General features: G+C 39.3%; 2 protein-coding genes across 9 annotated transcripts in view; one reads left to right on the plus strand and one right to left on the minus strand.

The window, feature by feature from the left end:
* On the minus strand, positions 1-7329 carry mob3c (MOB kinase activator 3C). Of its 3 annotated transcripts, XR_014119999.1 has the most exons (5): positions 4322-4863; positions 1839-2357; positions 1076-1278; positions 154-844; positions 1-34 (listed from the first exon to the last, which is right to left on the minus strand). XR_014119999.1 is itself a non-coding variant. In XM_081708066.1 (4 exons), the coding sequence occupies exons 2-4, from the start codon at positions 2254-2256 to the stop codon at positions 815-817; spliced, it is 651 nt and encodes a 216-aa protein (XP_081564192.1). In that variant the 5' UTR covers positions 2257-2357; positions 7184-7329; the 3' UTR covers positions 7-814. The 3 variants fall into 3 exon arrangements, 2 of the variants coding, with proteins under 2 accessions (XP_081564192.1, XP_026862669.1); XM_081708066.1 differs by lacking the exon at positions 4322-4863 and adding an exon at positions 7184-7329 and having other exon boundaries at positions 7-844; XM_027006868.3 differs by having other exon boundaries at positions 7-844.
* elovl1b (ELOVL fatty acid elongase 1b) overlaps positions 6772-12621 on the plus strand; it is a 14755-nt gene continuing 8905 nt past the window's right edge. For 4 of the 6 annotated variants that reach the window (XM_035523336.2, XM_081708065.1, XM_035523333.2 and 1 more), the window contains exons 1-3: positions 6772-6879; positions 7326-7394; positions 12356-12498. The gene's annotated coding sequence lies outside the window, so the exon portion shown is untranslated. Of the gene's footprint in view, positions 6880-7325; positions 7395-12271; positions 12499-12621 lie in introns of those variants that run through there. The other 2 variants (XM_035523337.2, XM_035523334.2) reach the window with 2 other exon arrangements.

Consider the following 12621-nt stretch of genomic DNA (forward strand, 5'->3'; position numbering starts at 1 on the left):
TTTTTGCAAGAAGTTCTTTAATTGTTCATCTGATCTGTATAAGAAAAAGTGTTATGAAAATGATGTCATTAATATGTCTCTAAAAGCATGCATAAATAAAATAAAGGGAAAACAACACAATACATTTTTATAAGTTTAAAGAAACAGCCATACCCTGTTAACCCCCTGCACTGTGGAATGTGCAGAAGATGGATAAAGAATGTTATGTCCCAGTCTTCCTCTAACTATCCCAGTTCTTGGACGTGCCATGCAAAAACAGTCCTCTGCTCCTCTTCAGGCAGATAAATTATAATACTAACACTTGTACTTTTGTAAACATTCTACATATTATAGAATGTTCCAAAAATGTAATTATTCATGTTTATATTAATCTTTCACATGTAGAAGGTAAAAAAAAATCTTAGTTCTTGGTTGACGGATTGCAGCAAATGTCTTGTGCTAAAAGGATGAATTTAAGACAGTAAGATAAAATCACATCAGGCACCAATTATGATGCTATGTGAAATTTATAATGCCCTTTTGGAAGTTGCCTATTTGAAATTTCTTGTGTAAGCAAACGTTCTAAAATTAACTGACAAAAATAGTATTATTGGACAAATCAGGTGATGTTTCATTAAATATTCTAGATTATTTTTGAAACAACAGCTATTTGTCTACTTGGCTCATTTACATTGTAGCATTAGATCCTAATACAGCAATAAAAAAAAAAATTTAAAAAAAGATTCTTGAAGGCAAATATTAGATGGTTTGAATACTTGAGATGCTAGGCTCATTGAGATATCAGAAATTGGAAAATTAAGTTGTTCAACTTGTTTTAGTTACAGATCCTCTCTGTCATGGGTCTCTGTTGGAAAAGAAAATGTGACATTTTTGTGTTATCAAATTTGGAATAATTTGATACACTCCTGGTTTGCTAAATAACATTCATTTCTAAATAACATATTAAAAGCACCCTATTCACTACAAAGGGCTGTATGAGACTCTGGAGGAAGAATAAAATGCATGAGGGTTCATAAGTCAAAATCATTTACAGATATTACCTTTGCAACCTCCAGGTTAAAAACATTGTTCTCACCAGTGGCTCCAGTTCAGATTGTTCGATGAGACCAAACTCAGAGATGAAGTAATAGTAGTGTTTGTAGCAGGTGTTGACATGGGCCTCAGCACCCATGTTGCAAATGCTGTCGAAGTGGTGGATGTACACATGGACAAACACCCGGAAGAGCCGGCTTACGATCTTTTTACACACCTGCTGGAAGTTTTTTGGAAAAGGCACCCCTGAAACAAAAGAAAGACTTATGATCAACCTTGAGAAAAGTAAGATAAAGAAATATTCTTGATTAGGTTCATGTTAAGACTGATTTCAAGTATATACTGTATATATTATGCTTAACTGATTTAATTGTTCAGTGTCCTATATACTGTAGCATGACAAATATTTTTCTATATATCTGAATCTTTTTTTATTTAGTTCAGTATTAGGCGTTCCAGTCGTAATGCAGTATTCTCAGTTCGTTCTTAGAATATGTCCCTTTTTCCAATTTCCAGGACACTCTGATGTTCTGCCATTAACCTTTATCACATATTCATCTCAATCCAAAAACACATTGGGCAGGCCCTTTATTTACTTCCCTAATGCAACACCATGGCCACAGATTCACATAATAGCATTTTTAGATGCACTGTAGCGCATCCAGCAGGCTCTGAGGCACTTGCCAGATGTCGTGTAGAACCTCAGCTCAATACATCCCAGTTTCCATAGTTACAGTCAGTTTAATCCCAGAAGTGAATGACCAGCAGGTGAAGGTCTCAGGGAGAACACTGTGGAGCTCACACACCTACACGTGTAGGGAAGATGTCCTCATTGTTGATGAGCGTTTCAATCCAGTCCATCAGCAGGTGCATGTACTGGAGGGCTGGGAGTTTGGTGGGCTTCTTATATTGGTTGCCATCTTGCCATCTATACTCGTAACGAGGACCTCCGGACATGACAGGGCAGCTTCTCTCTGTGCAGAACTCACCGACTGTCCCGTAGATCAGGTTGATGCGGTTGAAGAAATCCACAACATTAACAGCAATCCAGTCATTGATGTTCTCTCCCTCGGGCAGCTGCACAACCTTTCTGAGGTCTAGCCCTGACTTCAGTGATGCCTGTGCTCTTTTATATAGTTCAAAGCGCTGGGTGCCTGGCTCAAATCGCTTTCGAGGCCTGAACGTTTTGTCTTTGCTGAAGACTTGGCCCAGGCACAGAGCCATGTCCTTGAATTGGGTCCAATAGTAGAATCTGGACCAGTGATAGTCAGGATGGATGGAAAGCCGAAGGTTTGGTCTTCTATTCCATCAACTTAGAAAAGTTTCTAGAATGTAGATGAATAGGGAAAAGGTTACATTCAATTTTTTCCCCCTGACAATTCAGTTTGATTAAATATCAATTATATCTGGCTAATTTAAATGAAATAAATAATTACACTGAATACAATATAAGTTTAAAAGCTCTGATGTAGGTCAATTATTTACAAAATACATAGCCTGAATATATAGACTATATATTGTTTCCATTGCAAATGTTTTTAGAGTCACAAAACGTCAGAATTTTTACACATTGCATCAATGCAAAAAAGTAAAAGCTGACAAATTTAGCATAGAAAAAAAATCATTGCAATGCTACAAACATACCAAACACCCAGACAAGTACTTTAATTTTGGTTCTTCTTAAACTTAATTATGTTTATGGTTAATTATGTTAACCTGGTTTATGGTTAATTATGTTTTGGTTAAGAGAACACTCAGTTCTGATGGTTACATTATCATAATATATGATGGATAATAAGCTATAAGTCCATATGTACTGAACCACAGTATCTGGGAAAGCCTTACCCCTGAATGAAGAAAGTGTTACTAAACAACTGGCATTTCTCTGCAGGTAGTAAATGTGAATAGATTAAAAGGTAAAAACGCTGAACGTACATTCCATAATGGAGGTAGCATCGGTCTAATTAACATCAAATGTAAAATTATTAATTATTATTAGTAATTATTAAAAGGCCTTTGTTATTGAAAATGCAGACGTTAAAACAACACATGATGTTATGTCTCTCATTTGATGTCATGAGTTAAACTAATGAAACATCAATTTTATGAAACAAAAGGCCTACATTTGGTATTTTAAATGATGTGCAGGAACTAAGCAGTGCTATATCTTTTTTAATCTTTAGTGGGTAACCTTTCTCTAATGCATTGTATTGCATAGTAGTTAATATTTGTGACATATGGGTTCTATTCTAATAGGTGTCTTTACTGATACAACTATTTCAGTGTGATCACCTGTTTTCCTGTTTTTCCTTCATTAGATTTGATGCCGTGATTGTCCTGGAGTAACCTTAACCGTAACCCCCTCAGCCTGTTTACAGCCTGTTCTGCCACTCTGCAGTCTTTTGTACCCAATGACTCCTACGCAGCCACATCACCTGAACATATTACTTGGCATATATGGAATTAGCCCTCCCGCTTGGCAGAAGAGGAGCACACTTTGCAGCCCAGCCACTGATTTCCACTGTGAAATGATTCCATATCCAGACATTGGTGGAGTGCTCAAATTTGGGTCTGGAATTGAGCCTCTTTGTTTTCTGTGCCTGCGTCACGTCTGTGTATTCCCCTCAGCCCCTCGCTCTCGCTCTCTCTCTCTCTCTCTCTCTCTCTCTCTGTCTTGCCTTCTTTCAAACGAGTGGGTCTCCATCCAAAAGGAGACTGGTCACCATAATCTGAGTAAAACTTCTCAACCACAAATGTTTCATATATGCGAGACACTAAATACTTTTCAGAATCAAAGTATCACCCCAAAAAACCTTTGCCTCTCTTTCAGGCAACAAATTATTTTCTGTTAGCTTAGTGAAGTTGAGAGGGTAGAATTAGGCAGGACAGCGTGAACACTTTTGAAATCTATAACCACCCCGGAGTCACAGTGGCTGCATGTTGCCATGAGGGACACTGATCTACAAGAAAATTGGCCGATTCTTCAGTCATAAAGCTTAGACAGTACATCATAAAAGTTTAATAATACATCAATGCTTTATGTAATGTGCAGGGCAAAATGCTCAGAACAGAGCATTTTGTGCACAAGCACAACTTTCATGCACTCACACCCTCCAGCAGATTTATACGCTTGTGTATTCTCATGTAAATTAATGTACGGTAACTGTAGTAGAAATCGAGAGCATTTTATAAAGAATGCAACATTAAGCAAAGTAAAAGCAGTTTTTGATGTTTGTACAATGTCTAGGAGTCAAAGAGAGGTAGAGAAAAAAAACCTTCCTTACAGTACCTGGCTTGAGTCCCGCTTTGAATGTTTGGAATGCTGTGGGGATCTGTGGGAAAGCTGAGGAGAATTCCTCTGTCTCTATTTATCTCCCTGAGGACATGGATCACTTCGGGTCTGCCCTCTGAAGAAACTTTTTTGTCTCTTACGCATCAGCAAACTTGATCACTTAAAATTGTTTCAGAAAAAACACAAAAGACCAGAGAGAACAGAAAGAAAAGTTGTTTGGCTCTGCTTCCTGTGAATGATGTCATATCCTGATTGTGTCTGCTAGGCCCCATTGCCTCTGTATGACAGTGTGTGTGTGTGTGTGTGTGTGTGTGTGTACTTGGGGTAGCTTGAGTCTAAAAGGGGAGCTCTCATTGGCTGTAGGAGGAGCAGCCCAACCCTCTTGTTATTCCTTCCCCTTTCATTCTGGCTCCTGCCCACAAACACTAACACTTGAAAACCACGTCCTTAGCTTGAGTTCTGTCAAACAAATCACACAAACATATTGCACCTATATGCAAGTGTGCCAGTCATTTAAGGAGTGTCTTAAACTACTACCGATTTTTTTTTTTCTCCAACAATCATTATGACAATGTCAGGAGGGTTGTAAAGGTTTGTTTGTAATGGGAAAAGAAAAACTCACCATGCCAGCTCAGACTTCACAGCTCTTGTGAGAGAGCATATATTTGTAGTTCCATTGGATGATTTATAGACAATATATGACAATTAACAGACTGCAGAATAAAACTAAATCAAGTATGCTTTGTCCATCAGGGACAGTTCTCCTTATAGGATATTCCCTGTGAAATGTTTCACATTTCTGCACAAAAAGAAGAAGATTCCCCCCAAAAAACAAACAAACAAACAAACAAAAAGAAACAAAAAAACAACATTCCAATAAGTTGCTGTGTTGCCATTTGTATCTAGATTAACTACTTATCTCTCTGGTATTTTGTTATATTAAAGCCAAACAAGCTTTATAAGTTAAAACTACATGTAAAATGTCATATAATTCTCATCATCTGAAAATTTCACGTGACTGTTATCTCAAATGGTCTGTTCATTCACAAAGCGGTAAAACCAATTATACCCACCAGATGGAGACATTTCATCAAACTAAATAGATCTGAGGTATAAACCCGAGTTTTTGGCCTTGAATGCACTTTACACTCCATTGTTATATTTCTATTGTGGTTTACACTGCATTATATTTGCTATTTCAAATAACAAATGGGGGAATATCTGCCTTGCTTCTGAATGGATTAATCAAAATGAAGGAATAAAAACAGAATAGATTTGCCTCTACACACCTTTGTTGTTGGATTTAATCATGAAAATGTGTTGGATTTACAGTCTTTTCTTTATCATATCTGAAAGTGAAACTGGACAGACTATATATAGATAATATATTTTATATAGTAAGGCCAAGGTTTAGCAAGCATATACAACATTTACGGCATCTAAAAGGACAACCCTTTTCAGGTATAAGGCTTGTGTTGGCTATTTTGTCAGTCATGCTGTGTTGGCTATTTTACAAAGCTAAACTATTCCAGCAATTACAATGACAGCTGCTATCTGTGCGGAGGATCAGACCTGACCCTATGACCATACAACTTCAAAACACGTAAATCTATGTTGTTATGGTTTACTTACATAATACAAATGACATAATACAAATTATGTACTGATAATGGTCAGTCTCGTGTAAACCTTTTAAGGTTGTGTAAAGTCTAATACCAAAACCTACTTTGTATATTACTCTAAATAAACTGTAAAAGTAAACTGTGTTATGAGATACAGTACAGACTTATATGTAAAATAATGTAAACGATACAGTTGTAGCCATTTTTCATATCAGAGTCCCAAAGCTTAGCAATGTCAATGGTGACAAAGTGAATAGCAAATCAAGCGAAGCAACTTAAATTGGCTGTTCTTTTTAAGTACTAGTGATTTTAATTAAGGACATTTGAACGGCATAGCTGATATGAAGATAACTCCTGAAAACGTCAGACGTTTTGGAACAACTTAACGGGGTTTTATTAAATAGATCAATGGTTAGTTCCTGTTATTAAACTGGAAGATTGTGCGGATGTACATGCTTGCGTGCAGAAATAACAAAGAACTCCCCTCTTTTACCTATAGGCAAGAAGACTTAACAGTATCGATACTGGTATAATATTACTTGATATCGATTTGGAAACAAAACAATCGATATTGTCGGACTAAAATAACACAGCGAGGTAAAAATGTACGGGTCCCCGCAGAGCTCACGATAGGATCTTTTGTTAAATTCGTGTATTAAATAGTTCGTAGGTAATAGTGCTTTTTTTTTTTTTTGTATTTCGAATGAATCAAATTGTGCTCGTGTGCTTCGTAAAATGTATTTCAGTTCAAGAAAAATATAGTGATTGGTCGGCTTGTGAGGCCGTCCTCAAAAACCTTGTCTCCACCTTTCCCATACTGGCCGCCCTTTTTTCCTGTAATAGCGCTTGGGAAGGCCGGATTAGATTTAACCAAAAACATCAAGGGCGTCTTCGTTGTGTAGTCGCTCCTCAAGGACCTATAATCGGTAACAGGTAGGTCTGTTTACTGTTGCCTAGATGTGAAAAAACGCTTTCGGAGGCTTCAGCGAATGGTTTTGGGTATCTTTACCTCCGCTGCGTTTTACTGATCAAGATTGAATTTATGTGGTTCAAAAAGACCGTTGATGTTTGTTCCTCGGGGATACTTGCGCAATAAAGTTTGGCCAAATAAAGAAAAACATCGTAAAGTTTGAAAGTTCCGTAGTCGATTTTTTTTTTCCTAATAGCATAAGCTACGTTAGTTCTCTACAAAACATGAGATTTTTTTTTTCTTGTCGTCTTCCGACGCTACTGTTACCTTTCTATCCGACGTTGTGGAGAACGCATGGCTTAAGCAGGGAAACGTGAAGTTTGAATGAAGTCCAAAGCTGCATTTACTCCGCCTTCGTTAAACCATGATTGGCGTATGTAAGTCACTGGTATTGTTGTCGCTCTTTCAGGTGTTTTTGCCTTGAACAGCTCGCGTCCACTGGCATCGTCAAAGGATTACCACCTCGGTGCCCAGCCAGGTGAGTAAAGGCCCGATGTGTTCCTTCACGCCTTAAATAACGATCCACTCCTTTTGGCTTCTGGCCATGGCTAACCTTTTTCCTACAACTTTCACCCAGAATCTATCATTAGGTTTCCGTTTGTCCGGAATTATTATTAAAAGATGGGTAATTCTCAATACCGGAAAATATGTTTGACACGAAGTATTGCATCCGGCTTATCGGTTTTTGCAACCTTTTTTACGACAATCTGTGTAATAGTTCACATGGAAATGGCAAGGTGACCTTTTCCATATAGCAATGTTTGAAACACAAACGTGGAGCTTAATGAGACCTGCTGGCCGTGTTTGCTGTAGTTGGATACCGGCTATTCAGGGACCACTGTTGACTCTGTAAACGTGTGGGTTTTGAGATTGTGTGTGTGTGTGTGTGTGTGTTGCACACTCAAACCTGAGCATTAAGTGCATGAACATAATTATACTTACAGAAGGACATGTCCTTTTGCTTGTTGTGTTCTTAATAGTTAATGAAATAGAGAAGACCAGAAATATCGCATTTCCTGTGCAAGAGGCCTCTGGGTGTTGTGAAACATCCTGTAATTGTGAATGATGAAAGAGTGAAATCAGTCAGATTCTCCTATGTTCAGAATAACCACATGCATAAAGTAATTGGATTGTAATAACAAAGAAATACCTCTGCTTGACAACACTGTAATGCTTTGCTTTATATAGATGTCTGTGTTGGTTGCAATTGTGTACAAATTACAATATTGTTCAGTTATTGTGTTTTATTTGGAGAATTATTCTGTCATGGTGAACTTCTCTCAACACTGCTTAGTGATAGGATGCACCATGTGGTGGCGATTTGAAAGTCTGTTCCTTTTTGTACTTTTGATTTCCGGTCAACACAGGCATTTATCTGGTCAGAATGCTGACACAGAACCATGTGATTTCATAAATCTACTTGAGAGAAAGTATGGGATTTAAATTATTTTAGTGTGCCCTAATAAATGCAAATAGTAGTAATTGTCATAGCTCTAAATGCACAGATTAATTGGCTGAATTTTGATTTTAGCATAAATGTGCCTCAGCCCATTCTATTATTAGGTCTGTTTTGATGGCTTCTAGCAACATTTGATCATAATCACTTTTAGAATATTCATATTCTTGATTTGTAGTACATGGTCACAAATCTCTGTGTTAACTTGGAATTAAGGGCAAGAGGGCAATTTAGGAGTGAGCTACAGCACATCTGGAATACAGATCAGATGAGAGTAAATTGTTTAGTCTGAAGTGTTCTATTCCAGGCATGTTATCAGATCTCACCCAATTAAACAATTCAGTTGTGTTAATTCCACTCATACCAAAAGCGAGGCATTGCTGACTCGTACAAGCTCATTCCACAAATGGTGGAATAATGACTGACACCTCTTTTTTTTTAAATCTGTTAAAGATGAGTCCAGGAGTCTCTTTACTTCCCTAGTTTGTTTGTTTCTTTTCTTTAATTTAAGGAAGATCTTGTCTTAAATTAGATGAGCATGCTATGTTCTATCAGTTCAGAGGAGAGTCCACTTCATTAAAGAAACACACATGGCAGAGATGTGTACTTTGTTCTGCCAGGTGGTAGGCGCTACATCCGTCTGTCCTGTTGTTCTGCAACCAGGGAGCGAGTATCTCAGGCAGGGAGAGGGGACCTTGTGCAGGCAAAGGGTATCTTGACAATTGATGCTGGACTTAATATCTTGCGTGTTATGAAAAGTCAATGTGACAAATTCTTGCTCAGCAATTAACCAACCAGTTTAAGATGAGTCTCTTACAAAACTTGACTGACTGAACACACTGAATCATGAGTTATGGTGTGTGGACCATGACTAAGAATGACTTGCATGTAGTTGAGAATAATTACAGTGTGTTTTATACAGAGTATAAGCAATTTTGACAGTTTTGACATCACAATCCTACCTTCTGTTGGCTATTTCCTGTATGTAGAATCTTTCCATTGGAAATGGAGAGAAACCTGTTTTTGCTCACTTTATAAATGTAAACATTGTTCAACAATGTCATATTTTCATCTCATTTGTTTAACAGTGATGTCAAAGTACCTTGGGGGGGAAGTATCTTCCTGTCACTCTTGGAGGCAAAAATGGAGTATGCCATTGGAGTTCAGCTAGCATCATGAAGCCGCCCCTTGACATCGACTTCATTGTTAGGGCCTAGAGAGTAGCTGAAATTTGAGAGCTTGCACTAAGGTAGCAAAGGCAACGTGTGTGTGTGTGTGTGTACCAGCCTGTTGAAGTGCAGAAAAGGACTGAATATAGAAAATGTAAAAACGAGATCGGACTGAAAAGTTTGACAGTAGAGTGTCTCTGGATTTTTCAAAAAATCTGTACAGGTTCTCTCCCAGACAAAGTTGGGATTTGTTGGAGGGGGGGGCAAGTTGTATTACAGTTATATGGAGAAAATTATTTTAAAAACTTTGAGTAATTTTTACCTGCTCCTACATAATCATCATCTGAAAATGCTAGAGCTACTCATCGAGACAAAACAAGTAACATATTCAGGTCTGCATTTTACAATGGCTAAACATGCTCATATGGAACCATGCTCAAACTTGTACAGTGGACACAGTATTGTTTGCTATATTAGCAACAAGCAACTTGGTGCTTCTAAAGGTTTGGCGACTGGGGATATTCTGTCAGCACTAATGGGTTAAAATAATAAAAATAGCTTTCCACATCAAATACTTGTGTAATGTTTTTAGTTGACCTGAAGGCTGAGTGTATAGATGGAGGAAGGAGAGGACCGCTGTGTGGAAACTGGCATGTCACCCTCTCTAGTCAGCTGGCTTTAGTTTTAAAAGCCATGGAAGTCTGTTGTAGCACACATACTAAATGCATTTCCCTTATTAAGGTGTTCAGTACACAATAACCATTTGATGGAGTAATTTATTCTAAGCTTAAAATGCATCTATAAGATCAGTCTGAAGTGTTTGGTTTACAGGATTAATAGACTAATGAACTGTGTACCCCCATGGGTCTGATCAGTGATCAATACAATGAGAAATTATCAATTAGATGTTGTGATTTGCCACTTGGTCTCATTTATTTAAAATGGTTTATGCCAACAGATTCTATTGTTGGTTCAACATGTCATGGTGTATGCACTATGCTTTTAAAGGCCTTGATGATCATTTTAAATGGTAAAATAATGGATTTACTCAAAAAATCAGTTTGACTTACAGTAACTTTGCACTAAATCTGCTCTAAACTGATTCCTGTCCTGTCAGCAGCTGCCACAGATTGAGGGTCTCATCCCTTAGCACAATGCACAGCACTGGTAAAGGCACAGTGGCTGCAGGGTAGAGAGGAGGATGACGATAGTCTAGACCGGAACAGAACCAGCCCAGCATTGTTTTCGGGAATGCAGGGAATATTTCTACTACCAAAGATGGTTTGCGTTTTTGACATATTGCTGTGTATATGGGGTGGAGAGAGAGCAGAGGTGGGTGTTTTCCAGTGAGGCCTGCTCAGCTAGCGGGTAGGGCATAGAGCAAGAGAAGGGAGCAGCTTTCATTCTTTCCTTGCTCCCGTTCTCTTACTCCCTCTCTGACTTGTTCGTACTCTAGGTGGTAGAGAGACTGGTTTGACAGGCTCTAGCTGGCTAATAAACAGAACTGTTTATATTGAGTTTGAGTTAGTTTGTCTCAGTGGAAACGGAGCACCTAATACCCCCACTCTCCCCCGCAGCCTGGCCCCAAGCCTCAACGAGCCCATCCTTCACCTAGTAAATGTGACTTTCGACCTTTGTTTGCTCTTAAACGGTAGTTGTTTAGTAGAGGTTTGACTTGGCTAATGGGCAATGAATAATTAAGAAACGCCCACAGTTAACACTATAGTTAAAGATCAAAACCTTACCTTCCATTGGCTGCCTTCTGTACGAACAGCTATATGCCATTTGTGAAGTTCCTCACTGTGCAAAAAAAAATTTGAAATTTCTTTACCATGCTCTAATTTAAATATAAAGTATAAGGTCCAAGCTAAAGGTATTGTCACTAGCCTCAGATTGCGTATGGCCTACATGTGTGAGTTTACCATAGAAATTGAATTTCATGTGGCATGGCTACTCCATGTTTTCCTTCTGGACTGAAACTTCACATTAGAACAGTTGCATTTATGGCCACAGCTCCTGCAGAGTAACTGTTTTCTGCAGACGTTCTTCTGTGATGGCATTGGAATTACTACAGGCAGTGTCAGTCATCCGTCAAGGCACGTTATACCTGTAGTTTTCCCCACCTTTGTTGTTGTTACACTTTCCCTGTCATTCAGGCTTAGTTTGGTTGACTGTTGGTCTTTGATGTTTTGGCCATACGTTATTGGGGCAGTGTGACACAGCTGCTGCCTGGGCCATGAGCATGTGTGAATGCTTCATGGGTTTGAATGGCTCTGTACAGGACGACTTTGTGTTGGAGTGTGTGTTTCTGTGTTCCCTCTCTTACTCCAGAACAATGGGCCCCTTCATGGCAACAGAATGCCCACTGATTTCATGTCCTCAGCTTCAGTAGAGCATAATGGCTCCCGGCTGCATTGGCAGGGCAGGACAGGGCAAGGCGGTAGCCATTTGGGGTGGTAGTTCTTTAGTCCAGGTTTGTACAGTATTATGGTGACAACTGTCCACAGCTAACCAGACACTCATCTGCTTTCCCGATTGGCTGCGGCCAGTTGTAAGAAGCCTGCTTTGCTGCACTGCAATTCTTCCTGCTCGTGCTCCTGCTCATTTATATATGCGCGCACACACACACACACACACACACCTCTTTTTTTTCCCCTCTCGCACTCTGTGAGCCAGTTATTCATCCACTGGGTGAGTCAGGGTGGGTGGAGACTAGGAGGCCAGCAGTACCAGTCACCCCGTGGAAACGCTCACTCTTTCTCTCCTTGTCTCTCCCTCTCTCCACTTCTTCTCCTTTCTCTCCCTCTTTCGCAGTCTCTCCTTTGCCACACAGGCCTCGCTTCCCATCTGAGCCAGGCGGAGAGCGTCAGTAGCAAAACGGAAAAACCGTGCTCAGGGTTTGTGGCACACCAGCGCTCGGCAGCCACCTCAGGAAGAACAGGAAGTTTGACCCAAGGGTGAGTGGAACTGTTCCTGAGCTTTCCTATGCACTGAGGCAGCTCAGGTGTGACTGCTTCTGCCTATATCGCATTCCTAAACTTTCCCTCTTCCGTACTGCTGATTTGGGCAATTCCAACCTC

The sequence above is a fragment of the Electrophorus electricus genome, chromosome 26, assembly GCF_041902795.1.
Source record: "Electrophorus electricus isolate QZ-2024a chromosome 26, ASM4190279v1, whole genome shotgun sequence".
Lineage (NCBI taxonomy): Eukaryota > Metazoa > Chordata > Actinopteri > Gymnotiformes > Gymnotidae > Electrophorus > Electrophorus electricus.

Coding starts and splice junctions, on each gene's coding strand:
- mob3c (XM_081708066.1), bottom strand. CDS start 2,256: ATGGCTCTGTGCCTGGGCCAAGTCTTCAGCAAAGACAAAACGTTCAGG. Junction 1,279..1,838: donor CATCTTCCCTACACGTGTAG/GTGTGTGAGCTC, acceptor CTTTTGTTTCAG/GGGTGCCTTTTCCAAAAAAC. Junction 845..1,075: donor AATCTGAACTGGAGCCACTG/GTGAGAACAATG, acceptor CTTTTCCAACAG/AGACCCATGACAGAGAGGAT.